General features: G+C 55.0%; 2 protein-coding genes across 2 annotated transcripts; both read right to left on the bottom strand.

The window, feature by feature from the left end:
* Positions 1-3,722: 3,722 nt before the first annotated feature.
* Positions 3,723-11,993, bottom strand: HUS1 (HUS1 checkpoint clamp component). Its single transcript, XM_070425238.1, has 8 exons — positions 11,869-11,993; positions 9,965-10,089; positions 9,706-9,882; positions 9,413-9,520; positions 8,471-8,545; positions 6,693-6,792; positions 5,436-5,555; positions 3,723-3,992 (listed from the first exon to the last, which is right to left on the bottom strand). The coding sequence occupies exons 1-8, from the start codon at positions 11,918-11,920 to the stop codon at positions 3,910-3,912; spliced, it is 840 nt and encodes a 279-aa protein (XP_070281339.1). The 5' UTR covers positions 11,921-11,993; the 3' UTR covers positions 3,723-3,909.
* Positions 11,994-13,184: 1,191 nt separating this feature from the next.
* SUN3 (Sad1 and UNC84 domain containing 3) lies at positions 13,185-25,785 on the bottom strand. The gene is made up of 10 exons (XM_070423547.1): positions 25,673-25,785; positions 23,880-23,941; positions 22,130-22,230; positions 20,570-20,610; positions 19,519-19,690; positions 19,010-19,094; positions 17,862-17,977; positions 16,095-16,262; positions 14,980-15,072; positions 13,185-13,304 (listed from the first exon to the last, which is right to left on the bottom strand). Exons 1-10 carry the CDS (start codon positions 25,783-25,785, stop codon positions 13,185-13,187), a joined length of 1,071 nt encoding a protein of 356 aa, XP_070279648.1.
* Between the last annotated feature and the right edge of the window lie 1,850 nt (positions 25,786-27,635).

Below are 27,635 nucleotides of genomic sequence, written 5' to 3'. Positions count from 1 at the left end.
TGTGGGTGACCTGCTGCTCTCCCATGCTGCCAGCAGTGTTGGGATAAACACTCATATGACTCAACCCTGTCTCTGCTGAATTGGCTCAAGTCGTGACAGACAGCGTGGACCCACTGATTGTCTGGTTACATATTCTGGCAACCACGAAGGGACATAAGCAAGGGACTCCTCTGGGGTGGGTACTGGGGATCCCACTGCCTGGACTGGGGGTTCTTGGGGCTGCGGCCTGGACTCTTATTTGCAGCACTGCCAGGTATTGTCCTGTTTTGAGTCCCAGCTGCAGCCTCAGCAATCCCGTCTCACCTAAGACCTAAGTTGGATCAAGCGTGTTTGTATGACGGGAGGAATCAAGCGTTTGTACAGCAGGAGACACAGTAGCTGCCTCTTTGCACGTTTTTTAAGGCCTGTGCATGGCGCCGAAGGTATTTTACTGCCTCTCGTCTGGGCGAGCCTGATCAGCTGTGTGGCAAGAGACCTCCAGTGGTCCTTGCCTGGTCTCGGAGCCCTTAGTCTGGTCCACTCTGGGACGAGAGACATTGCTCTGCTTCAGTGGTTGTTTCTATGCAGGGCATTCTGGGGTTTCTGCGGCTGGACAAGGAGCATGGTGTGAATCTCTTGTCTGTAGATTGTGCGCGCCTGTAAATATTGTACAGAGTGTCTCTGCTGTTGTTTTGTCTTTTGTTGTTTGGTTTGTTAACGATGGGGCACATCCCACTCTGGGGAGCCCCCTGCTGGCGGCAGGCGGAACCCAGCAGCTGCTCAGAGTTCTCACTCAGGGGACCTTCCTTGCTCTCCCACTAAGGCACCAGCCGCTGGAAACTCTTAGCTAGTGAGGGTTCTTGTCTGTCTGTAACCTAACTTTGGTTACTGATATACTTTGCTTGCTCTATAGAATAGAATTTACAGAAGTACTGGTAGGAAAAATCAGGAGAAACAAAAATTGATTATGGGACTGAATGAACTGAAAATAATTATATAGCTTTTGTAACTTTTGTTAAAAGTATTGCTGATTCTTAAACTTTGTTTTTCATATATAAGAAAGCATTTTGAAAGCAAATGGTAAATTATATATTTTTCTCCCTACCTGATCCCTCCAAAATTTGGCAATTCTTAATCAGTAAGTCACAGCAATACGTTCCTTTGCATGAATTCAGTAAGACTAGTTTCCAATTGTGGTTTTATTAACAAAGACTTAGGAATGTCATTTCTAACATGCCTGGACTCTGGGTGTCCCCAGAAAGCTTTAAGGAATGAGGCCAATAAAAGCCCCTGGAGAAAGCTTCGTTCCTTGTTGGTCACCTGGTTCACGCAGTCTTTCCAGGTAAAGCAGAAAGGCTGCTTTCCTGAGAAATGGCAAGGAAGGAACCTCAAGACATCATTGGCAACCTCAACTTGAGGAATTCACCCGTCTACAGGTATTGCAGGCAAGCCTGATGGCCGCTAGGTGGCTCAGCTTCTTTGCCTTGTAGGACTAAGTAAAGCTAAATCACGAGATTCCAACAAAGTATTTTTTTAAAAGTCTATATGATCAATTGTTATTTTTATTGTGTTCATGCAAACAATCAAGCTAAATTGTAACTAGACTTAATACAGTAAATAAATTGGTCTTAATTTGGCTCTTTAATAAAAATGAGGGTGACTTTAGGGAAAAAAATGTGTTTCAATAGGGAATTATTAGAACTCAAATGTTTTTTCCTTTCACCAACTATTCGTTGTAATTCTTGCTATTCTAACTTTTGCCCAGTAATACTAAATTTTATAACACAGTTCGTCTCCACCAGATTACAAGCCCTACTTATACTCAAGGAAACCACCTCTAGACACCATTGCCACCTCCTTCTGTGCCTAGGCTTCATTGTCCTTCTGACAGAGAGCAAGGATCTCTTGACTCTGAAACAAAACTTTGTCCCTCCTCAACATGAAGTAGTTTCTGAAGAGAACCTAGGTCCCTTTCCCATGAAAGATTTCAGAGCCAGGATCCTTGTGGGGAAGATGTGGTAGCAGTTGGACAGAATGAGCAGAGCAAGGACGACGGGCCCACCGGAGGAGAAATGGACGGGACCCTGAGACATGCTTCTCACCACTCCCACCGCACTGACGCTGGCTGTGGAGGGACCTGTGCAGACGGACCTTTACACTTTGCCTACTGGGACAACTACTGCTAATACGTAAAAATTATTCCATTCATTTTGGGAAGAAAGTCACATATGGGGACTTTTATATGTTGGGACCCACTGTCTGGGGAAAGGGTGCAGGGATGTTTTCTTTAAAAGTTGCTGCAGTGGCTTCCTGTGTGGGATGTCTTTTACTGGGTGTTCTAGTTATTGTCTCTCAGTATTAATAACTACAATATGAATTGTTCTGATAATTTCACCCTCCCTTATAGTAATGGACATACTAAGCTGCCGGCCGGCTGGTTTCTGATATGTGGGGTGACTGTTTACTCATATATCCCTGCCAATAACACCGAGGGGCCTTGTTCCTTAGCACAACTAGTCTTTATGCCCCAGAAACATAACAGGGTCCGAACCAGAAGAGACCTTCTCACGGCCGTGGCACCAGACTGCAATGACCACCTCCCGCTGTGGAGCCCTGCTGACTATATTGCTTTAACCATCTTTGTTGTGCCAGGAATGGTAGGCCCCTTAGTGTAGAAGTGACCCGGCTAGCCTGTAGCAGGGTAAAGGCGCTGAATGCCACTTCCAGGGCTATACAGGGGATAAATCAGCTGAGCCAGGGGAGGGACACAGTTCTAGAGAATTGGGCAGCAATAGATTACTTACTGTTGCGGCATAACCAGGATTGTGAGGAATTTAAAGGACTGTGCTGTCTCAATCTTTCTGACAATTCTAGATAGAAAACAACATTCAACAGATTAGAGAAACCATCTCCAAAGTAAAACACAAGGTTTGTTTTGTGTTTTTTATGGACTTGACTTCACCAACCTAACTTCCTGGCTACCTAACCTGTTTGGGATTGGGAATTCTCTTAAATTTTTCTCCTGTTTATTTTTTGTAATCTGATAGCTTACTGCTGTATTCAATCTCTTCCTATTTTGAGACCCTGTATTCCATCCCCAAGAACTGCTATCGAGGCAGAAGCAAATGCAGTCTGGCAGGATGAGATTTTTCATCTAAAACAAATCTCATAGATATGAGATGGTAAAAATAGCAGTGGGGAAATAATACGGACATAAATGGAATACTGGGGACCAGCTATAATTGTAAGAAATATTAATCCTGCTGTTAACCGTGATTGTTTCATTCTGATTAAAGAGGGCACATTCTAACCTGGCTGGGAGTTGCACTTCATTACCCGGGAGCTCACCTGGAAATGCGGCCCCTCCTCCCCATCCCAGAGCTGCCTATTATCATGGAAAGATTAACAACCTTGTTGCAGAAACCAGAGCTGATTAGCCCTTTGCATACTCCCAGCCTTTGCATACCTGCAGGCCTTTGCAAATCTCCAGCCTGCATTACCTGTGACCTGCTTATTTGACATACCTTTTGCCTACTTCCCAATGTAATCTTCATCCTTCTACCCAATATAAGCAGCTGGCTTATGGTGGGGGCAGAGCAGATTTTTGTGGATGACCTGCTGCTCTCCCATGCTGCCAGCAGTACTGGAATAAATGCTCATGTATGATTCAACCCTGTCTCTGCCTAATTGGCTCACGTAGTGACAGGCAGTGCAGACCCATTGATTGCCAAGTTACAATAATATGAAGTAACATGTTTATTCAACTATTTCATTAATTTAATTTCTAGTTAAATTATCATGGAGGGAAAAATAAGGGAAATGTACAAAATTTGTGCTGCTGTGAGGACATATTGACAAATGACTGAGCACATCACCCCGTGCCTCTCCGGGTCATGGCAATGGTCTCCGGGCCCCGTGCAGTTGGCAGTGCTAGGACAAGGCCGGGATGAAGTACTGGAGGGACACATCCTCGTGGAGCAGGTCAAAGTGCACCATCTTGTGACTCACGATATCTGGGGACAGAAAAGACCCATCACTACGGAGCCTCTGCGCACAGGGCTGCTCCCTGAATCCTGGACCCACTGAAGGCGACGTCTGCTCCAGGAACGCCCAGCCCCCATGGGATGGTCTGCGAAGGCAAAATCAGGCACCTCCAGGTGAAGAGCAAACTTCACGCAGAGGCACAAGGCAGATGGAGCGCCTCAGACGAGGAGTGATGGCAGAGCGAGAGGACCCAGCAGCCAGGACCCATGACCACAAGACGTGGAAGACAGAAGCACTTGCAAGCAAAGTCTCCTTTCAGGGACTGTGATGTCAGTGGCAAGGAGATAAGTGAGCCCTTCCTCAGGCACAGGGAACGAGCGTGCTGCTCAGGCACAGGGAACGAGCGTGCTGCTCAGGCACAGGGAACGAGCGTGCTGCTCAGGCACAGGGAACGGGCGTGCTGCTCAGGCACAGGGAACGGGCGTGCTGCTCAGGCACAGGGAACGGGCGTGCTGCTCAGGCACAGGGAACGGGCGTGCTGCTCAGGCACAGGGAACGGGCGTGCTGCTCAGGCACAGGGAACGAGCGTGCTGCTCAGGCACAGGGAACGGGCGTGCTGCTCAGGCACAGGGAACGGGCGTGCTGCTCAGGCACAGGGAACGGGCGTGCTGCTCAGGCACAGGGAACGGGCGTGCTGCTCAGGCACAGGGAACGAGCGTGCTGCTCAGGCACAGGGAACGAGCGTGCTGCTCAGGCACAGGGAACGAGCGTGCTGCTCAGGGAGGGAACGAGCGTGCTGCTCAGGTACAGGGAACGGGCGTGCTGCTCAGGGAGGGAACGAGCGTGCTGCTCAGGCACAGGGAACGAGCGTGCTGCTCAGGCACAGGGAACGGGCGTGCTGCTCAGGCACAGGGAACGGGCGTGCTGCTCAGGTAGGGAACGGGCGTGCTGCTCAGGTACAGGAACGGGCGTGCTGCTCAGGTACAGGGAACGGGCGTGCTGCTTAGGTACAGGGAACGGGCGTGCTGCTCAGGTACAGGAACGGGCGTGCTGCTGAGGCAGGTGTGCTGCTGAGGACAGGCCGACCAGAGCCAAGGGAGGGGTCAAGAGGACACAGACGTCAGCTTGAGACACAGGAAGAAGCCTAGGCATCGTGAGGGGAACCTAAATCCAAGCCAGATGGTGTCAGGGCTGCGCATATGTCAGCTCAGATGTCAGGTCAGATTAACAGGACGGTCAGCGCATTCTTCCACAGCCCCTCTCTGGGTGCAGAGACCATGCCTGACGCCCGGTGAGACAGCACAGCCCCACCTGTTACCTCTGAACCCGGGGAAATCCCAATCATCTGCCGGCCCTGGAAAATCAGAGGCCACGTGACCCAGCCGCCATGCATTTACGAGACCACAAACCAGCTGTGAGACCACAGGTGACTCAAGCGTGTGAAACGTGAAAACAATCACAGGCACACTCACTGCAGACGCCCCTTGTGGGATTCACTTGTTGTCCAGCAAGAAACTGCAGGAACTTCCTGATGTCCACCTGCACCTCCGCCATCTGCTCTGGGCTGCGGTCCTCAGACTCGTTTTCAGAGGCTAAAATGACAGAAACGTCTAGATGTAAAAGCAGACTGTTTGCTTAAATAAATGAGCTGCGTTACCCTGATGTTAGCATACTGGATGAAGAGTGCGAGATGGAGATAGGACCCTTTGTTAAGCAAGAACTTATTAAATCCTGATTTTGAAATACTATGTCAATTTCCAGGAAATCTTCATTTCCAGGGCCTTGAAACATGACCCAATCTCCCCCATTAGGTCCAAGGAGACGGCATCCCTTAGTACACGTGTATAGTTAATGCTTCATACGCTTATGGACGGCTAATCAAGGCCTCTCATTCCAGAGCGGAAAGAGTCCTTTCAACCATGGAAAGCATCAAGGTAAGAAAACCCTCTTTCTTGTTTATTAAAACGAACACAATGAGGCAGACCAGAATAAGTCCTCTCCCTCAGCATTACCAAAGCTTTGACCACATGGGCCTCACTCTCCCCACAACACCCCTCCACTGTGAAGGCCCAGCCCCAGAGCGATGCTAAAATGTGCACAGCAACCCTGGGGTGAGACACCAATTCTGAAAGTGGAAGGGCCAGCATAACTGTTTGGGACACATGCGTGACTGAAAGGGTTTCAGGTCACTAGCAAACGCATTCCCCAGGACCTTGGCCTCTCCCCCTCCACCCGCCCCACCCACACTGTGACTGCAGCACAGGCCTCCAATCCATCCATCAGCCGTGCTCACCACTCACTGAACTGATTCCGTGGCCTATCACCTCGCAGGAGACAGGCAATCTGCTCACCTGAGAAAAGTCTGCATTTGCTCATCTAGTGCTCTAAGTGTTAGAGACCCAGGAGGAGGAAAGGAGAAACGTCATCTACCTTCCAACTGTGCTCCCGGTGGGAACCTGCCATCTTTAGTCGCAGAAACAGGGATTTAAGAGCTGGGATGGCGCCACGTTTCCAGACCCTGAGCCCACCCTCCAGCCAGGCACACTCATGCCCAGGAGGCCCGTCTCTCCACGCCACTGTCCATCCAGCAGCACGTAAGCCAGCCTGTCGCCTGTCTCCCAAGCATAGAACAGTCTCCCGAACTTCAACCTCTTCCCGTTCATTCAGAGGCCTCAGTAAGGTGTGAAACAACTTCTCAGAAGCAAAACACAATCTACCAGAAAACCTACCTGATGGTGGATTCCCAAGATCTTTAAAGTGAGTTGTAACGCACACTAGTTCCGACTCTATTTTCAGGTTCAAGTCTCCATTGAGGTTTGCTTCAATAATCTGCAAGTGGAGTATTTCACAAAGTCTTAAAAAAGAAAAGGAAAGCAAAAAAATAAAGTAAAAATCCACCACAAACGTCAGCTTCCATACCAGGTGACGAGGGAGCCTACAAACCCCCAGCTCCCTCCTGACAGCACCAGGACCCGCATGGCATGGCAACAGAGAGAAGACAGGCCAGAGGGCAGGGACTTGGAAAACCCCGCTGGGAGGAGCCCTCAGAGCAGAGACCTCGGCGGGGACAGGTGAACAGGTGGAGGCTGGTGGGCGAGGCCTGGGAGGCTGGCTCCCTCACAGGAGAAACTCAAGGAGAAGTCACAGGGAAGGGGACGGCACCCTGGGTTATGAGGGGAGGGAACGCGGGAGCGAGCTCAGAGGTCCCGCAGGGGAGGCTCTGCGTGCTCCGGGCCTCTATCGCGGCTCCTGTGGCTCGGCCCTGCACGGAGAATCACGGGTCCTTAGACAGCTGCCCTGCCTCTCTCTCTCAGGCTTGGAAGCTCTCCCGAGGCCCCCAGGGCGTCCCCAGAGGAAGCTCCCAGGCTGACGACAGCCCGACAGCCCGACGGTAGGCAGGCATGGGAGCACATCAGCACGGCTCTCACTGCTTCGCCCGAAGCCAACTGTCAATTAAATGAGCTCTGAGACTAAGCCATGAAAGAAAATTACTCTTAACTGGACACAACTGTAGAGATGAAATGGCCCATGAACCTTTTCCAGGTTTCAGAAAACCTCTGCAATTCCAAAGAGCTCTAAAAGCCAACCTCCACTCCAGGACCGGCCAGCTCGCCAACAGCCCACTGAGTGCCGTCCCACAGGGGCTGGTGCTGAGACAGTTCCCTTTCCCAGGAGCCAGCAGGTCAGCAGGGTCCTGAGACACCAGCAGGGAACTTACCAGGCAGCACCGAGCGGCTCTGAGGAGGGTCGGAAGGACCCCTGGCAACGGGAGAAGTCTGGGAGCCGCGTGCTTTCCAGGGCAATATGGGGAGACAGAACTGGGAAAGAGCTGGCACTGGGGGAAGGGCGCGCCTTGAGGGTGGTTCGGCAGGGAGGGTGTGGCCATGTGACAAGGATGAGGACTGGCAGAGGGTGAAAATCAAGTCTATGCTTCATCAGGTGGGCAGTGGTTTTTAAAAGCTTCAGGGACATATGACAGGTGCTTCGGTTGAGTGGAGGAAGAAGTCAGGAGAACCAGCTGACACTGAGGCTCCTCCACACAACGCCCGCTGCCCCTCGCGGTGCCATGTCCTGCTGCACAGTGGGCCGCCACAAGGACAGACAGAACAGCCACGCGCCATCTAGTTGGCATGAGAGCGCTTAGAGTGAGACGTTGTGGCCTGGACTCACGGGACACTCAGCTCACTGCCAAAACCAGCACCTCATAGAACACAGACGTTAGCAGATGTGCAATGTCTTTCCGAGCGTAAGGGAGGAAGCCAGAGCGGCTGAACGTGTTGAATCTACTGTGAGTATAAACACAGGCAGGAGGCCGATGTGAACACTCTCCCCAGGGAGCCCCTGGAGAGCACTGGGCAGGGTCCCCAGGGCGCCTGGGAAGCTGTAGCTCTCAACCACCGCAATGAGGGGACCCCGCACGCTGAGTGCCAGGGCACCCACACCGCGGGCAGGCGTGCAGCCCACAGCAAACACTTCAGAGCTCTTTGCTAAAGAAGTTGTGACTTACAAGCTGATTGCTGATATTTTTCATTTTTTCCACAACGCTCTTCATCGTCTTCAAGACCGGCAGATAAATGCTCACCTACAAGCCCAACGAGAAAACCAGAGCATGAGAATGTCCGTACAGCAAGTGCCGGCAGGTGCCCGCTCACTACCTAGGTTTGGAACGCATGGAAGCTTAAAAGCTCCAGAATCCTGGGTTTTTAAACTGTCTGAATAAAGTTCTTTTTAAAATATGAAAATAAAAACTATCAGAGTTTCACTAGCTCACTCCTGCCTCTGGTTACCTCGGCGACTGGTCCCTGTGGCACTTCTGGTCCCAGGACCCGCCTTCAGCTAGAGGCCTTCATGCACCAGGGACACGGCGGTCCTCGGAGGGATGCCCAGGACTCAGGCCTTTCCACCCAGAAACGCGAGGGGGGAAGTGCCTGCACTGGCGTCAGACGGTTCCCATGTGCCTGGTGCCCTGCTGCTTCCCCGGAGGGGCCCCCTAGAATTCCCTCTCCATCCTCCTCCTTCCAGCAGTGTGAGCAGGAGGCAGAGGAGCCTGGGCATCACCATAGTCCCTGCCCCGGGACCAGTGAGCAGAGCGAAAGGGCCTCCCTGCTGGCTGTCACCGCCGGACATCGCTCCTCCCCGACATGGCAGCGTCCCTCCGTGACCCACACTGGTGCCCGAGGCCACCACCCGGCAGGGACGCGAAGGGCTTCCAGGGCAGTCTAGCTGCACGGCCGTCCCTGGGTGGACACTCCCTCTCCGCTGGCATTCCTGCCACACGCCGTGCTGACTGAGGGTCTTTACGGGAACAACCCGGCACAGGCCCGTTCCTCCTGGAGCAGCCATAGAAAGGAGTATGCTTTCCAACAAGCAGACCCAAAGCCGTGCTGACATCGGGGAATTAAATGACGCCACCGGGCACGTGTGGAGCGACGGGGCTGCCATCACTCACATCAGCGTCTGGGACTGTGGGCTCCTGCAGGTTCCTCCACAGCTTCCTGGGAATGACCTTCACGGGGATGTCGTGGGTCACCATGCGGCTGCTGCTCGACACAGACACCTGCGAGGAACCGGCGGGCCTGAGGGGCGGACAGGAACCCGCCGGCCACGCCGAGTGGGGGCTCTCCGTTCCCAGGAGCCATCGCACGCAGGGTGTGCAGGTCACGGGGGCACCTGCCCTGCAGTCCCGCTGCCATGACCCCCCTTCCCCTGCTGCAGCCACTGCCCGGCCGGGCCGCTCCTCACCAGCTCTATGGACACCGTCAGGCAGGGGAAGTGCTTGTTGGTCAGCTTGACCTTCAAGGCCCGGGCGTTCTGCGCGGTTTTCAGGGCGCGGGAGAGGTTCTCGGCCGCGAGCTCCACGTAGATGGCGTTGTTGTCCTCGGAGACGCCTTCCATCTGGAACTCGCTGAAGAAGTTCTCCTGGGGGCGCGCGGGGTCAGGGCCGGTGCGCTGGGGCGGGGCCGGGGAGGGAGGCGGAGGCGGAGGCGGAGGGGCGGCTCACCTGGGGCAGCTCGCACCACATGCTGACGCCGCCGCCCGCCGGGTCGGCCAGGATGAAGTTGAGCGCGTGCGGGCGGATGCGCAGGGTGCAGGTGCGGGCGAGCTTGGCCACCATGCAGCTGACGCCTGCGGGGGGCGCGGGTCACGGGCGGGTCCCTGTGCGGGCCTGGAGGCCGGCGCGGTCCAGGCGCACGCGGGTGGGGTGAGGACACCGAGGCTCCCAGGGCAGCAGCTCGGCCCCCAAGAACCGCCTGTGCCGGGTTAGGGCCGCCCCGGGACCACTCCGGTGCCAAACCACGTGGGGGCCCCACTGCCCTCGGCCCGCCCCAGCCCCGCCCCCAGCCATCAGCCCCGCCCCAGCCATCAGCCCCGCCCCCAGCCATCAGCCCCGCCCCAGCCCCGCCCCCAGCCATCAGCCCCGCCCCAGCCCCGCCCCAGCCATCAGCCCCGCCCCCAGCCATCAGCCCCGCCCCAGCCCCGCCCCCAGCCATCAGCCCCGCCCCAGCCCCGCCCCAGCCATCAGCCCCGCCCCCAGCCATCAGCCCCGCCCCAGCCCGCCGCCTCAGCCCCCAGCCCCTCACCCCCTCACCCCCTCAGCCCCCAGCCCCTCAGCCCCCAGCCGCTCAGCCCCCAGCCCCTCACCCCCTCAGCCCCCAGCCGCTCAGCCCCCCCACCCCCTCAGCCCCCAGCCGCTCAGCCCCCAGCCCCTCAGCCCCCCCACCCCCTCAGCCCCCAGCCCCTCAGCCCCCAGCCCCCCCACCCCCTCAGCCCCCAGCCCCTCAGCCCCCAGCCGCTCAGCCCCCAGCCGCTCAGCCCCCCCACCCCCTCAGCCCCCAGCCCCTCAGCCCCCAGCCGCTCAGCCCCCAGCCCCTCAGCCCCCCCACCCCCTCAGCCCCCAGCCCCTCAGCCCCCCCACCCCCTCAGCCCCCAGCCGCTCAGCCCCCAGCCCCTCAGCCCCCAGCCGCTCAGCCCCCTCAGCCCCTCAGCCCCCAGCCGCTCAGCCCCCCCACCCCCTCAGCCCCCAGCCGCTCAGCCCCCAGCCCCTCAGCCCCCAGCCGCTCAGCCCCCCAGCCCCTCAGCCCCCAGCCGCTCAGCCCCCTCAGCCCCTCAGCCCCCAGCCGCTCAGCCCCCCCACCCCCTCAGCCCCCAGCCGCTCAGCCCCCAGCCCCTCAGCCCCCAGCCCCTCAGCCCCCCCACCCCCTCAGCCCCCAGCCGCTCAGCCCCCAGCCCCTCAGCCCCCAGCCGCTCAGCCCCCCCCACCCCCTCAGCCCCCAGCCGCTCAGCCCCGAGCCGCTCAGCCCCCCCACCCCCTCAGCCCCCAGCCGCTCAGCCCCCAGCCCCTCAGCCCCCCCACCCCCTCAGCCCCCAGCCCCTCAGCCCCCAGCCGCTCAGCCCCCCCACCCCCTCAGCCCCCAGCCCCTCAGCCCCCAGCCGCTCAGCCCCCAGCCCCTCAGCCCCCCCACCCCCTCAGCCCCCAGCCGCTCAGCCCCCCCACCCCCTCAGCCCCCAGCCGCTCAGCCCCCAGCCCCTCAGCCCCCCCACCCCCTCAGCCCCCAGCCCCTCACCCCCTCAGCCCCTCAGCCCCCAGCCCCTCAGCCCCCAGCCGCTCAGCCCCCCCACCCCCTCAGCCCCCAGCCCCTGACCCCCTCACCCCCTCAGCTCCCAGCCCCTCAGCCCCTCAGCCCCCAGCCCCTCAGCCCCGCGCCCCTCAGCCCCCAGCCCCTCAGCCCCAGCCCTCACCCCCTCATCCCTCAGCCCCCAGCCCCTCACCCCCCTCAGCCCTCACCCCCTCATCCCTCAGCCCCCAGCCCCTCAGCTCCAGGGAAGCCCTCCGCGCGCCCCTCCGCCGTCAGCCCGCCCTCCCCTCGCTCCCTCCACACCCCCGGGCGGCCGCGACCCGCTCACGCGTGAAGTGGTTGAGACAGGCTGCGTCCGCAATCTTGGCGCGAAACTTCATGGCGGGACCCCCCCCCCCCGGGAGACCGGCGGCGGCGGACTAGAGTCCCGCCCTCAGCGTCCCTTCCTCAGAGTCCCGCCCTCAGCGTCCCGCCCTCAGCTTCCGGCCCTCAGCGCCCTGCCCTGGGCGTCCGGCCGGAAACGCCGGCCGCGCCCCTTGGTTCCGCCCTGGGTGGGGAGGCGGCGGCTCCGCTTTAGAATGCGGGCTCCTCAGCCCCAGGTGTGAGAAGGGGTTCTAGGGTTAAAGAACGTTGACACCGACGGCCACTTGTTTTTTTAAACTATATTTTTACTGATTCCAGAGAGAAGGGAGGCAGAGAGAGAAACGTCAATGATGAGAATCATGGATCGGCTGCCTCCTGCAGCCCCCGACCAACCGGGATGGAGCCCGCAACCCGGGCCTGTGCCCTGACCGGGATCAACCCTGACCTCCTGGTTCCTAGGTCGACGCTCAACCCCTGAGCCACACCAGCCGGGCCTATTGCCACTTTTATTAAAATATCAAAAAACCAATGGTTCATTTGTAAAGGATTAAATAAAATGCTCAGATGCATGCATCTGCTGCAGGGTAGCTTTAGATCCCACTCAGCCCGGTAGCCACCCTGGATTATGGTTTTAAATTTAAATTTTTAAGGGTGGGAAACACAGGATTTTAAAGAACAGTGACGTTAAGTGATAATTCTGCAATTTGTCTCATGATGAATTTCACTGGATTCTGTTAAAATTCTTACAGCATAAATAATAGAAAGGATGTAGACTTTAAGAAGTAAAACAAGCCCCAGCTGGTTTGGCTTAGAGGATAGATAGAACATTGGCCTGTGGACTGAAGAGTTCGATTCTGGTCAAGGGCACGCACCTTGGTTGCAGGCTCACCCCCAGCCCTGGTTGGGGCCCGTGAGAGGCAACCAATGGATGTGTCTCTCTCACATTGCAATGTTTCTGTTTCTCCCCCTTGCTTCCACTCTCTAAAATTCTATGGAAAAAATATCCTTGGTTGAGGATTAACAAAAAAAGAAAGACCACGAAATAATACATCTTTTTCTAGACAAATTCATTTGTTAGTGTTCCAACAACATGATTCATCCTCAAAAGCTAAACCATCACCAGGAGATTGAAACCACTTTCACAGTTTTTATTAGTAAAATTCATTCACTTTTTACGGGCAAGTGTGAACCCTCTATTCGATTTCTACACGTGCAGTAAGTCTAAGGGAGAAGAACACGCGTATTCCGGACCCGTGGTCGTGGCCGTGGGCACCAGACCCTCTAGCCGTGGCCCCCGGGGCGGCCGTGGACCCGGAATCTGTACAAACACGTGTACTTCGGATGTCCCCAGTTGCTGAGGATTCGAAGTTTCACGCACAATAAGGGCTCAGACACTTCATGCTGGAAAAAAAGAAAAGAGAAACTTAATGGCTTATCAAGACACCCATCTCAAAGGCTCCTAAGGAATTCGGTTGTAATGGGCAAGGAGCTCTTTCCTGCCTTAAGTGCAATCACAGGCTCTAGTGCACTGGTTCCCAGCCTCCTGGCCCTTTAATACGGCTCCTCATGTGGTGACCCAACCATAAAATCACTTTCGTTGCTACTTCATAACTGTCATGTGGCTACTGTGATGAATCGTCATGTAAATATCTGATATGCAGGGTGGTCTTAGGCGACCCCTGTGAAAGGGTCGTTCGACCGCCAAAGGGGTCGCGACCCACAGGTTGAGAACCGCTGCCCTAACGGATGAGAAGTGAGCCACTATGAATAAAGAGCTCCTAAGAGGACAAACGCAGGGCGAGGAGATGACAAGGTGGCCTGGACAGCCACAGGCTCCCACTACCATGGCCACTGCCACTGCCACTGCCACACCCCCACAGAGCGGCCTGCAGGCCACCCCACGGTGGGAGGGAGAGACACAGATAATCAAATATGAAACTCCACAGGTACATTCATTTCTAACACTGCTTCTTCCCCATTGGCTGAGCAGTGTCCTAAAACCCTTGTTTTAATGGTGGGAGGTGCCCTCTCCATCTCATTACTCCCTGTGGCTGATGAGAAGCAATGAGATTTTATTTCATACTAGAGGCCTGGTGCACAGAATTCATGTAGGGGCGGTTGAAGGGTTCCTTCAGCCCGGCCTGTGCCCTCTCCCAGTCCAGGACCCCTTGGGGGATGTCCACCTGCCAGCTTAGGCCCGATCCCCAGCAGTTAGACATCTCTCTCGCAGTCTAGGGCTCTTGCAGTCTGGAACCCCCTCCCTCCTTACTGCCCGCCTGCAGCGGAGGTGGGAGAGGCTCCCACCACCACCACCACTGCGCTCGCCAGCTGTGAGCCTGGCTTCTGGCTGAGCGGCACTCCCCCAGTGGGAGCACACTGACCACCGGGGGGCAGCTCCTGCATTGAGCATCTGCCCCTGGTGGCCAGTGCACGTCATAGCGACCACTGTTCCACCGTTTGGTCAATCTGCATACTAGGGTTTATTATATAGGAGGATGCCTTAAGGACTTCAGGAGGGGTTACATGTTAACAGCTGGTATTTTTCTTTCTTTTTTAAAATATATTTTTATTGATATCAGAGAGGAAGGGAGAAGGAAAGAGAGAGATAGAAGCATCCACGATGAGAGAGAATCTTGGATCGGCTGCCTCCTGCACGCCTCGCACTAGGGATCTAGCCCATAACTCGGGCATGTGTCCTGACCAGGAAGCAGATTATGACCTCCTGGTCCAGAGGTCATCGCTCAACCACTGAGCCTTGCCTGCCAGCATAACAGCTGGTGTTTTTTCCCATTGAGTGAGGAAGAGAAGTTTACCTGCCTTATCTGGTATCAAGCATTTATTCTCTCTCCCTCTGACTTCCTTTTTGCCTCTAACACATCACACAGAAGGTGAGACAGTGACTATCTAGCCTAATAGTTTCAAGGGAACCAAACAGGGAAGGGAAGGGCTGAGCATGTGAATATACATCTATCATCAATCTATCTATCTATCTATCTCTCTATGAAACCCTAAATGCACACCCCCACACCCCTCTCAGGGACAGAGCCACGCGCAGCCTAACCCGGGCGCTCGTTACCTGCAGCTCAAATGTTTGCACGGTGGTTCCTGTTTTGTTATACACAAACCGACCGAGGGAAATCTCTTCTCCTTCACACTCTTTCGAGATGCCCTGTGAGGAAAGTGACAGAAAGGAGGCTGCAAGGAGTGGATTCTCCGTCAAAGTCAACGGGGCAGCTGTGTGGTCAAGTGGCGCCCATTCTCCAGGTGCCTTGGGGTGCCAGGTGCCAGCAGCACTGTGCAAATAGCCAAACACGTGGAATCAGCTCAAAGGTCCATCAAATGATGAATGGATAAATAAAATGCAATTTAAGAAGCAAAATATTGGCACGTTATATAACATAGGTGAACCTTGAAAACACGGTACCAAGTGGAAGAAGCCATTCACAAGAGACCACACAGGTGATTCCATTTATATGACGCGTCCAGAAGGCCGGTCTATGGAGACACAGTAGATTGGTGGCTGCCCAGGGCTGGGGGACGGAGGGAGTGGGTGGTGGGAGGTGGCAGCTAAGAGGTACAGGGTTTCTTTGTGGAATAACAAAAGTATGGTCAAATGGATGATGGTGATGGATACATAGATCTGTGCATATACCAAAGCCACCGACGTGTATGTTTTAAATGGATGAATTGCGTGCGTGTGAATTATGTCTCAGTAATTAAGACACAAACATTGAGGCTGGGAAGCCATGGAAGAGAGCTAGTCATTTCCCATCGGAGAGCCTCAGTAGACAGTAACCAAACCTTAAAGCTCAAGAAATTAGTAAAAGCAAATACGAAGGCGGCAAGAACCTAAGTCATTATTTTCAGCTAAAACAGTTGCAAGTGGAAGCTTCTAGAGAGTAAAAGCCGGGGGCAGAAGTGGGACAAGGACAAACTGTTTTGTTATAAACACGTGGAAATGTCGATGTTTTCATTCTACATGTCCGAGTCTGACAGAGTAAAATGAGGTGATAGAAACCACCTGGTCCGACCCCCCTCACTGCGTAGACGACAGAGTGGAGCCTGGGAAACATGGGACTTGGTCCCAGTGATACAAACGGTCCGCTGCACAGCTCAGACCCCAGCTCCTCCTCCCTGGCCCACCGCCCTCTCCCCTACCCTCTCAGAACAGAGATTCAGGGAGATTCTCACGTGGACAGAAAACTCCTTGGGGGCGCTGGAGATGCTTCCCGAGGGAGACACCTTCTCGGAGATGTGCTCCACGGTCACCGAGGTAGGGATGATCTTGCCGGCGAGCTTGATCAGGGCGTGGCCCTGAGAACCTGGGAAGGCCCAGCACCTTCCAGGGTGAACATCCGGCTGGAAAGCAGACAGAGCTCAGCTCTTACCTGGTTACATAGATCCACCCACAATACTGGCCATCTGGTCGCTACTGACCACAGGTCTCGCTTACGCCTATACTCTAAAGCAGCGGTCGCCAATCAGTGTTGCACGGACTGCTGGTGGTCCCTGAGGTCCAAAAGGTTGGCGACCACAGTTCTAAAGGCCCTGCCTGGGACGCGTGTCAAACAGGAGAACTTCAGACACCTGTAGGGTTGGTTGTCCTTCCAGCTCACGTTGTGCTTATATCTGTTAGAGCCCTTTGTTATGTGAGAATCTTTTCTTTCAGTGTTCGAACTGGACTAGAAGCTACTAGAAGGCAGTTAGTTGGTATGAGTGGTGATGGGGTGCTGGGGGTGCTGAGGGTGGAGGAGGTAGTGGTGGTGGTGATAGTGATCACTGTGGTGGTGGTGGTGGAGATGGTGGTGATGGTGATGGTGGTGGTGGTGGTGGTGGTGGTGGTGATGGTGATCACTGTGGTGGTGGTGGTGGTGATGGTGGTGGTGGTGGTGATGGTGGTGGTGGTGGTGATGGTGGTGGTGGTGGTGATGGTGGTGGTGGTGGTGATGGTGATCACTGTGGTGGTGGTGGTGGTGGTGGTGGTGGTGGAGATGGTGGTGATGGTGATGGTGGTGGTGGTGGTGATGGTGGTGGTGGTGGTGATGGTGGTGGTGGTGGTGATGGTGATCACTGTGGTGGTGATGGTGATGGTGGTGGTGGTGGTGATGGTGAGAATGGTGCTGGTCCTGGTGTTCAGGGAAATAAAAGATGTACCATTTCCTAGCTCTAGGGCAGTGGTTCTCAACCTTGGATGCACATTAGAATCACCTGAGAATCTTTTTAAAATCCTGATTTCTGGGCCTCATCCTCCGGAAATTCTGTTTCTTTGTTACTCATGTTGTGGCCCCAACCCATAACAAAGAAACAGAATTTCCGGAGGATGAGGCCCAGAAATCAGGATTTTAAAAAGATTCCCAGGTGATTCTAATGTGCAGCCAAGGTGGAGAACCACTGCTCTAGACTGTCTCTGGGATGAGATTTACAGGTTTGCCCTGAAGATATTTATAAATTGGAAGCTAACTTCAGGTGTGTAGGCTCTAGTACGAGAGCTCTGCCACCTGTGGATGTCTAGTGCCTTTCGAAGCGAAGTTCGTGGACATTTTATCTGGAACTTCCCCTGTTGTTATTGGACTTCCTAACAATGTGCTGGCCTGAAAGCACGTGGCTCAGCACAGGCACTTCGGGGCACGGACCCTCAACACGTGAGCTGGGATGGAACGTGTTGATGGAAAGGGGGCCACGGAGCCACGTAAAGATGCGGACTGTGTCTGTCCTGTGTGAGAAGTTCATCATCTAATTTACCGACCTTCAAATAATAGATTAGTAATTAATCAGAGTTTACTGACCATAAAATAAGGACGAACTCGTGTAACCTGATGACTCTGAATATTCAAGGAGGTAGGTTCAGGTTCTGTGACACGTTCAGAGTTGCTCCCATTTTAGACATTAATGTTTTAAGGTTAAAAATATGAACAAGATTCTAAACTAGAAACAGGCTGCTCGCCGCCTGGCTCTCACCTGGAGGATGCTCTCTGGAGGCATTTCGTGATTTAAGAACCTGATCCCGTGCCAGTAGAGCTTTGCTTTGTCGCTTTTATAACTTTCCGAGGTCCCAGCTTCAACGATGGAGGCTCCTGAAATGATCACATAGTTTTTCAAGTAAAAAGTTAAAAAACTCAAAACACCTGGTGTGGGTTTCAATGATGTTGCTGGACAATGAGGACTGGGCCGTGTGTGCTGAGCAGTTTCACAGCATTTTGGAAACGCTGTTGTGATCAAACACGGACTCTGAGGCCACTGATTTAGAGACGGGACTGTGGTGGGCGGCTGTTCCCAGAGGCACAGGGACCCCTTTTAACCGATCACGTGACAGGGGAGGCTTTAGGCCTAAGTATTTTATGTGTGTGTGTTTTTTTAAATAACTGTTGTGAATAGTACTGTTTTTTTCTTTTTAAAAATATTTTTTACTGTTGCTAGTATTACAGTATCTCGCATCCCCGCCTTTACCCTCTTCCTCCCAATAGTACTGTTTTAAATTTTTCTTTTTCCAATCTTTTATGACTAATATCTGAAAACTGTATATATAGAATTTAACTTAACCTTACTGATTAGTTCTAGATTTTTTTGGTGATTTTAGTGCAAAAGTGTGAAGGGTTCTACTTCCTGTGACGTGAACCTAATGGCTGCCCCTGAGGCGCTGGGAACCCAGCTTTCTCTGCGGCCTTTTCCACGCTAACGAAGCGACTCCGCGTTTGCTCTGAGATTTGCACCAACTTGGAGCAAACAACAACCATTTCTATTCTCCTTTTTTGTCTGGATGTGTTCATTTCTCTCCCTCCCACGTGACCAGATAGATACATGTTCTCCTAATAAGGAAATATAGAGAGTCCTGCTGGTGTGGCTCAGTGGTTGAGCATCAACCTATGAACCAGGAGGTCAGGGTTTGATTCCCGGTCAGGGCACAGGCCCGGGTTGTGGGCTCAATATCCAGTAGGGGGTGTGCAGGAGGAAGCTGATCCATGATTCTCTCTCATCATTGATGTTTCTCTCTCTCTCCCTCTCCCTTCCTCTTGGAAAAAAACCCAAAATATTAAAAAAGAAAGAAAGAAAGAGAGAGAAATATACAGAACAGAGACACTATTGAAGCGTTTTCCCTCCTCACTCACCTGCCGACTTCAGGGCATAATCCGCCATCTGGACTTGGTCTTCTCTCAGCTTCTTAAGCACATAGTTTACCAAGTTCGACATTTCCTGCACGAATTTAAAATCGTGTTCTGTTAAGTCCCTGCCGACTGCTGAAGCCTGGACCGCGCGTGCGCTGTGCCTGCGGACCCCAGGCCCCTCACCTGCAGAACAGTAATAATAATAATGAGAGTTTACCAGCCGCAGGCGGGCGGGCCCTGCAGTCTCACCTGCACAGCTCGCGGGCTCAGCGCGCCCCAGGGAGCTGAGCTGTGCTCCCTCCCTCCCCCAGGTCACAGAGCATGGTCAGACCTCCGGCCCCTCCAAGGCCCTCAGGACCACCCAGCGAGATGGCACTGCCTGTGCGACCTGTTGGGTCCCCTCCTGCACCGCCGTCTCTGCTCGCTAACGAAGACTGGAACGTTCTATAGCCATTTAGGAGGTAAGTTAGTTTCAGAAAGTGCGTGGTTGCTCATGTTAGAAATTCACTCACCTTGTCCATGACCTCCGCCTGGCCCTGGGCCTCCACGGGGTCGCCGTCGGGGCTCCAGCTGTAATTGTGCAGACCGGCCCGCGTATCTCTCAGCAACGCCTTCAGAACATCGATTTGTTCCATTAAAAGTAGAATTTCACGCAAGTTGCTTTCCAAAGTCTGGCTCTCCTTCCTGTGAATGGAGATCCCCCCACCCCCATGTGAGAAGAGGACGAGGCCGGCTTCCGGTGGGGGCTGGGCTCCGGGGCCAAGAGCAGAAAGATAAACCTGAGGACAGGGAGCCCAGGGGGACACCGCATCTCAGCACCCGCAGGGACTGTCCTGAGGGCGCGGGGCCCGGGGAGCTCGGAGCGGGGAGTGGGCTCCGCCAACCTCACGGTTCCTGTCTCTCAGGAGCCCTGTTGCCCTGACCTGAGGCTGGCGACGTGCCCACACCCACCCCTCCCACCGACAGGAGCACCAGCATGGAGTGTGGCACAGAGCAGCCTGGGGCGCCTCGGACCAGCCTCAGGCGAGGGGTGGAGGGCGGCCCAGCCGGGGCCAGATGTTCCCTTAGCAAAGGGGTTCTGCTCCCTTTACCGTCTGAAATTCCTGGTCATGTCAAGCCAATAGGCATTTCTCTTGTGGAGAAAAGGTAAACACAAATCTCCTATTATTTTTCCAATTTGTAGAACAACCCACGTTCGCAATTTGGAAAATGCAAAACCTTTGGAGAGACAAACACTGTGGCACTTTAGTGTGTGTGCAGGTTTATTCTATGCAACAGAACCGAGACCGTCCTTACAATTTTGTGTCCCACGGCACCTCCCCAGTCATTGTCTATTTCAGATATTCCCATGGTTCCCTGGGGCTGGGTGGGCTGTCACTCATTCCCCCACCGCTGGGTTCCTTATCCCTCCACTGTTTGAATCATAAATGATACTGAAGGCACCTCCGTTGTTAAATAATTATCTATAGACGCAGAAATGACGACTGTTTTCTGATTTTATAAAAACACGTCAGTATTTGGAACCACAGTGGACAGGCCCACGTGTCCGAGCCCCTCACTCACCTGAAGAGTTCCCGCTGCTCCTTGGGCATCTGACGTTGGGCCTGGAAAAAGAAAGCATCTGAATCCCACCTGTTCCTCCCCAAACCCCAAGTATCGCTCTTGTTTGTTGGTTGGTTGGTTAATCCTCACCCGAGGGTATTTTTTATATTGACTTTTAGAGAGAGTGGGAGGCAGAGAGGGGGAGAGGGGGAGAGGGGGAGAGGGGGAGAAACATCGATGTGAGAGAGAGACATCGAGTGGTTGCCTCCCACTCAGGCCTGACTGGAGCCTGGGAATCAAACCCGAAACCCTGCGCTCTACTACTGAGCCACACTGGCCAGACCCGATGCCTCAAGTTAAACCAGATCACTTCCGGTGAATCTAGCCGTGGCAGGGCTGCCCCCGGGGAAATGATGGCTGCTTCAGGCAGGGTTTAGCTGCCAACCAATGCCCTGCTGGCAGCAAGTGCTTTGTGATCACGGGTCCTCAGCTCCTCGCTGGCCGTGACCGTGATGATGTGGTGGCTGAGGCCGCGCTTTGTGTGTCATCAGACTGTGTCCTCCACATAAGCTGCCAACCGCCAAACCTCGGGCCAGGCTCTGAACGTCTGGTGTGAATTTCGGGTCCAGAGCGAACAGCGTGCTGCGCTCACACACGTGGAGTCCCCCAGTCGTTCTGAGCCGGCCTCCTCACCCACACGCGCGTGTAGCGGTCTTCTCACTGAGGGGTCACTTTGAGGTCAGCGAGCAGGCACTCACTGCGCGCACAGCCCTCCGGTGCCGCGCTGTCACCGGCCGGTAGCCGTGGCACACGGGGAGGTGGAAGCCGGCTTTGGGAGCAGCTTGAAGTCACTGCGATGCCGGCTCAAGGGCCACCTGGAAACGGTGACTGTTCTCTTAGGAACTGATCCCAAGTGAACAATCAAGGATGGTGGAAAGATTGAGCCGAGTGGCGTTTATGTTTATCATTACGGAAAATTGCAAACAATCCAACGTGTAGAAGTCTGTATTGAATGCGTTGTTTTTGTTTGTTTGTATTTGTTAATCCCCACCCAAGGGTATTTTTCCCATTGATTTTTAGAGACAGTGGGAGGGAGGGGGTGAGGGGGAGAGAGACATCGACACGAGAGACACACATCTACTGGTTGCTTCCTGCATGCACCCCAACAGGGCCAGGGATTGAACCTGTAACCCAGGTACTTGACCTTGACAGGGAATCGAACCCATGACCCACCAGTGTGCAGGCCAATACTCTAACCATTGAGCACACTAGCCAGAGCTGAGTACATCATTTATGGTGTTATTAGTCAGCCATAAAACGCTGTTATGCATCGTTGAAGAGACTATAGAAAGAGCCACCATGAGCCTCCGGGCGGGTGGGGGGCGGGCACAGAGCCCAGGAGTGAAGGCCAGAGGGACCCTCCTCCTGAGAGCCACTGGCCTGGGGGGAGCCACGGAACAGACTCTGGTCCCGCTTTATCTCCACGAGATGCCACGTGCAAACACAGAGGACATCTCACCTACCCTCGCCCTGTGACCATTCAGCCTCCATGAGCGACACCCATGATCTAGCCACCATCACCTGGTAGTTGGAGAGCCGGGAGCCGTATTCCGCGATCACTGTGTAGAGCCGCCGGGGCTTCTGGGCGGAGTGTCCTCTCGGCCACACGTGGCTCCGGAACCCTGTGCGGGAAGACCCGGTGGGTCGGTGGGGGAGTGTGCCGGGACACGGCGCGGCGCTGTACACGCATCATCAGGAGGGACACAGACCCTTGGGTGACGGACAACACAAGGTGCTGAAACCCGGTCCTCCCTCCCAGTCAGCCAAGAGGACCGGGATCGACGGACGCTCTGGGAATCCTGAAGTCAAATCCAAAGCCACACACCCAGGACTGAAGGAAAGAGCAGGCTCCGTGGGGAGGACGACGGCCTTTCCGCTCACCTGCCGCCTCCTCCCACAGCCACGGGGAGGCGGGGCCATGGGCACAGCTGCTGGTGTCAGCAGGCGACACTGCCCTTGTTCTGTTTTGTTTTAAATATATTTAGATTGATGTTAGAGAGGAAGGGAGAGAGAGAGAGAGAGAGAACCATCAATGATGAAAGAGAATCATGGATGGGCTGCCTCCTGCACGCCCCACGCTGGGGATTGAGCCTGCACCCCGGGCACGTGCCCTGACGGGAATTAAACCCTGACCTCCTGGTTCATAGGTTGACACTCAACCACTGAGCCACACCGGCCGGGCCAGACCTTGTTCTTAAGCGCGGTGACTGAGCTGGGAGCTAGCAGCGCCCCCTGCCAGCTGGTCAGAGGCTGGCCTGTGGTTTCCCCACTCCCTGGGGCCAGAATGGCTTTCTGGGAGGCTGCAGTGTCTGTTGAAAGATTTCGAGTCATAAACTTGCTACGCCCACCCGGACAGGGGACAGAGAATGAGGGAGTGGCAGACAGACACGAAAGCTTGGAGGAAGGAGGCCGAGGGCGTGAGAAGGAAAAGGGGTGCCATGTGCATGCTCAGAAAAGACCCCAGGGACCCCTGTGCTTGCAGCCCCAGCAAACAGCACCTCGAGTGCTGCCCAGTTATCGGGTGGCATTTCCTGGCAGTAACTGGGAGGAAGCCTTGGTTTCCATGGGCATCCTATCTTCCCGTGGCCCATAAATTGAAGAGCCATTTCCCAGTGTATGGGGGTGGGGGTGGGGGTGGGGATAGAAGTGGGGGTGGAGGTGGGGGTGTGTGATACAGACACTCAGGAAACTGCTCGCCGATCATTCACGGCCATTTTGTCCAAAATCCTGTGATGAGTGATAGTCTTTGCTGAGTCACTCAGAGTTAGGAAAGGTCAATGTGTCCTCAATAAAAATGTCAAGTTTTAATGTTAAAGCAATTTCTGTTTTTAAACCATGATCTTAAGAGAAAAAAAAGTGCTTTCTAAGTTTTCAATAAAGAAGTCTGCTTTGCCCTGGCTGGTGTGGCTCAGTGGATAGAGCGTTGGCCTGCAGATTGAAGGGTCTCGGGTTAGATTCTGGTCAAGGGCACGTACCCGGGTTGCGGGATCGATCCCCAGTAGTGGGTGTGCAGGAGGTAGCTGATCAATGATTCTCTCTCATCATTGATGTTTCTCTCTCCCTTCCTCTCTGAAATTGATAAAGATATATATTTAAAAAAAGAAAAGAAAAAAAACCCTGCTTTCACAATTAGAAATAATAATTTAAAAAAGCTTCAGGCGTGTGCAGCCACTTCCGGCGATTTCCGTGTCATTTACGTGGTCCTCCCGCCGTGGTCTCCTCTCACAGACGCCCTGAAGTGGCCTGAGGACCGTGGCAAGGGGAGGCTTACCGACGAGGAGGAGAGTCAGTGCCAGCACCACGCTCAGGACAATCTTCCACGACCGCGTCAGCCTGGAAAGAATAAACACAACGGAAGGAACTCCACAGGGTCCCCAGGCCGCGTCCGTCTGAACCCTCCACCAAGACAGCTGAGGCGCTCGTGGGGCTGCCTTTGTGAATCAATGCCTAATCTATTGTCTTTGGAATTGAGAGAAGATCCTTTCCGGGATGGTATCCAACGGCCACGGCAGCCCTGGAGAGCCCTCCACTTGGGCTGAGTTAGAAAATGCCCACGGCACCATATCCACCAAGATTCATGAAGCTTCTTTAAAAAAAATTTTTTTTTATCGATTTTAGAGAGGAAGGAGAGGGAGAGAGAGAATGAAACATCCATGATGAGAGAGAATCACTGATCAGCTGCCTCCTGCACGCCCCACACTGGGGATCAAGCTCACACCCTGGGCGTGTGCCCTGACCGGGAATAGAACCGTGACCTCCTGGTTCATAGGTCGACGCTCAACCACTGAGCCACCGAGGCTGGGCCAAGGCTCACTACGTTTCTGCGTAAACCCTGGTGCAGGCTGGGCCTTGCAAAGCCCCCTGTGCCCGGCCCACCTGCGGGGACTCGGCCTCCCTCCGTGGGTGGGGACTCCCACACTTGCTCTTCACAGCAACTTGGTAGCACTCCCTCCTCTTACTTCACGGGCGCTTCTGGCAGGGGCTTCGTGTGGGGGGGCGGGGGGGATGGTTACTTTGTTCTTTTCGGTGTTGGCCTTCCCAGCAGCAGCACAGCGCGGGCAGGGAGAGGGGCTGGGGGCGGGGGAGGCTTAGCCCGCCAGGCGCACAGGGCCTCCCCGCTGCCTGCTGCCAGGTGGTTGCACACCTGTTCTAATGAGACGAACCACAGCTGTGGGCTCAAGCCGTGGCCCTTTACCACGGTGCGGTCAGGTCCCACGCGGGGGCGTGGGAAAGAAGCCCCCCGCGTCCGGAGTCCCCGCTGAGCCCCGCAGACCTCGGGCCTGCGCACGGCGAGGAGGCGGCCGCATGTGAGCGGTCAGAGGCCCCTCTCAGCAGTACTGCTCCCGGTCGGTCTCAGGTGCGCCGCACAGCGGTTAGAAAACCACCGCTTCAGGGCGGCCCCTGCCGCTTCCCCCACCGGCCCACACCGTCACCTCGTGCAGGGACCGTGCCCCTGGGCTGCAGCCTGCGTCGCGGCTCTCCTGCTTCATCCCTCCACCCTCTCCTGCAGCCCCACCCGCTCCCCTCTGACCGCTGTCCGTCTGTGCTGTGTCTGTGAGTCTGTTTCTAGTCTGTTCACGTGGCGTTGGTCCTGCTCTTGTGCTGAGTGACATAAGCCAGTCAGAGAAGGACAAGAGGTTCCTTCTCTTAAGCGGTGGCTTCTCCTCCATAGGCCCCGTCCCAGCCGCCGAATTCACCCGGACGTCTGGCCTGGACCCGTGGTCGGCAAACTCATGAGCCAACAGAGCCCAATAGCAACAGGACAACCATTGAAATTTCTTTGGAGAGCCAAATTTTTTAAACTTAAACTATATAGGTAGGTACACTGTTATTAACTTAATTAGGGTGCTCCTAAGGCTTAGGAAGAGCCACACTCAAGGGGCCAAAGAGCCGCATGTGGCTCGAGAGCCGCAGTTTGCCGACCACAGGGACACAAGGCCGCCACAGCGGGGTCTGTGAGAGCAAACGTTTGGAAATGATCTTCTCGGAAAAGGAGAAAAGCTCCTACTGGGTAACTGACCGGGAACGCCGATCCGATGGGACTCGTTCCGCAAAGCTACGCACCTGCTGCGGGCGGCGGGGCCCTCGCGCCCCTGGACCAAAGCCTGGACGCTGTCGCTGCCGCTGCTGCTGGCCTCTCCCGCCAGGCCCTGCGCGGGCTCCGGCCTCCCGCTCATCCCGGGGACAGGCGGCGGCAGGAGGAGCGTCCCACTGCCTTTCCGTCTTTAGCGCCTGGAAGCCAGGAGGCTGCACATGGTGGCGGGCTGGCTCTCTGTCTCGCTTCGCAGTGTTTCTCCACCGAGGGGGAGACTGGAGTGAGCGGGTCTGAGTGCCGGGCCCTCTGTTGTGTCACCCTCTGTGATGCGTCACAATGGCTCCAGGGTGCAGGGCCTCTCTCCACTCTGTCACACCCCGACGCCCTTGACGGGGGTTTATCGCAGCACCTGCCCACCCTGCCACGGACTGTGAAGGCCCAGAACCTGACGGGGTACAGGGTGAAAGAAAAATAGGATTTTTATAATTCCTCTTCCTGCCCAGCCGGGTGGCTCAGTGGTTGAACGTCAACTCTGAACCAGGAGGTCACAGTTCAAATCCCGGTCAGGGCACAGGCTGATCCATGATTCTCTCTCATCATTGATGTTTCTCTCTCTCCCTCTCCCTTCCTCTCTGAAATCTATAAAAATATATTAAAAATCTCATATAATAAAGAGGTAATATGCACATTAACAATCACACCCTCACAAGATGGCTGCCTATGACCAGGCCGGCAGGGAGTTAGTGAGGGACGACCAAATAACTGAACAGCAGACTGTGTGGGGTGACCAGGCCAGCAGGGGGGCAGTTAGAGGCGACCAGGCCAGTGGGGGGGGGGGGTAAAATTGGGGGCAACCAGGCTGGCAGGGGGGGGGACAGTTAGGAGCGACCAGGACAACAGGGAGGGGGCAGTTGGGGGCGACCTGGCCAACACGCAGAGACAGTGAGGGGTGATCAGGCTGGTGTAGGGGGCAGTTAGAGGCGACCAGGCAGGCAGGCAGGCAGGTGAGCGATTAGGAGCCAGCAGTCCAGGACTGTGAGAGGGATGTCCGACTACTGGTTTAGGCCCAATCCCCAGGTTACAGGTTCAATTTCCCAGTCAGGTCATACTTGGATTGTGGGTTTGATCTCTGGCCGAGGTGCATGAGGAGGCAACCTATTGATGTTTCTCACATTGATGGTTCTCTGTCCCCAGGATCAGGCCTAAACCGGCAGTTGGACTTCCCCGAAGGGGTCCTGGATTGAAGAGGGTGCAGGCTGGGCTGAGGGGAACCCTCCCGTCCGTGCACGAATTTTGTGCACCAGGCCTCTAGTAAGAAGTAAAAAAACTCCGTCTGGAAACCATTCGCTTCCTGGTGAGGCACCGTCTTCCCGTGGCGGGGTCCTCGGCAGCCTGGGGTGTCGGGTGGCAGGCTGGCTCCGAGGGGGGGTCTCCCACTTTCACTGCCACTCCTGCCCCTCGTGTTTATCGCTTCCCGTGGCTCCGGGGCCTCTTACAGTTCCTGTAGACCAGCGGTTCTCAACCTGTGGGTCGCGACCCCTTTGGCGGTCGAAAGACCCTTTCACAGGGGTCGCCTAAGACCATCCTGCATATCAGATATTCACATGACGATTCATAACAGTAGCAACATGACAGTTACGAAGTAGCAACGAAAAGAATTTTATGGTTGGGTCACCACATGAGGAATGTATTTAAAGGGCCAGAAGGTTGAGAACCACTGCTGTAGACAGTGTGGGCGGGGACATAAAGAAACCCGCCCACTCTGGGCCTCTTTTCCTAATGAGGCGGAAAACCCAAAAGGCTACAGATACTGACACCCATAACCATTTCTCCAACGGGCAGCTTGTCCTTCAGTTACTTTCGATGACCTTCAAAGAGAAAACGCCAGGCTTCCAAGCCCCTTGGGTTTGCGAGAGCCGGGTCGAAGGAGCGTGGCTCAGTGGTTGAGTGTTGACCTATGAACCAGGAGGTCAGGGCTTGATTCCCGGTCAG

This window comes from Myotis yumanensis, unplaced genomic scaffold, assembly GCF_028538775.1.
Source record: "Myotis yumanensis isolate MYYU_CA2020_CCGP unplaced genomic scaffold, mMyoYum1.0.hap1 SCAF_9, whole genome shotgun sequence".
NCBI lineage: Eukaryota > Metazoa > Chordata > Mammalia > Chiroptera > Vespertilionidae > Myotis > Myotis yumanensis.
The sequence above is the reverse complement of the archived record's forward strand: the minus strand, read 5'-3'. Positions and strand labels throughout refer to the sequence as shown.

Bases quoted from the DNA above. Each gene is read 5' to 3' on its own strand.
- HUS1 (XM_070425238.1), bottom strand. From the start codon at position 11,920: ATGAAGTTTCGCGCCAAGATTGCGGACGCAGCCTGTCTCAACCACTTC. The intron at 9,883-9,964 runs GTGAGCCGCCCC...GCGCGCCCCCAG, and splicing joins TGTGGTGCGAGCTGCCCCAG to GAGAACTTCTTCAGCGAGTT. The intron at 6,793-8,470 runs GTAAGTCACAAC...CTCCACTTGCAG, and splicing joins AAAATATCAGCAATCAGCTT to ATTATTGAAGCAAACCTCAA.
- SUN3 (XM_070423547.1), bottom strand. From the start codon at position 25,785: ATGAGCGGGAGGCCGGAGCCCGCGCAGGGCCTGGCGGGAGAGGCCAGC. The intron at 20,611-22,129 runs GTGATGGTGGCT...TTCTTTTTCCAG, and splicing joins CCCGGCTCTCCAACTACCAG to GCCCAACGTCAGATGCCCAA. The intron at 19,691-20,569 runs GTGAGTGAGGGG...CTCCATTCACAG, and splicing joins GAGCAGCGGGAACTCTTCAG to GAAGGAGAGCCAGACTTTGG.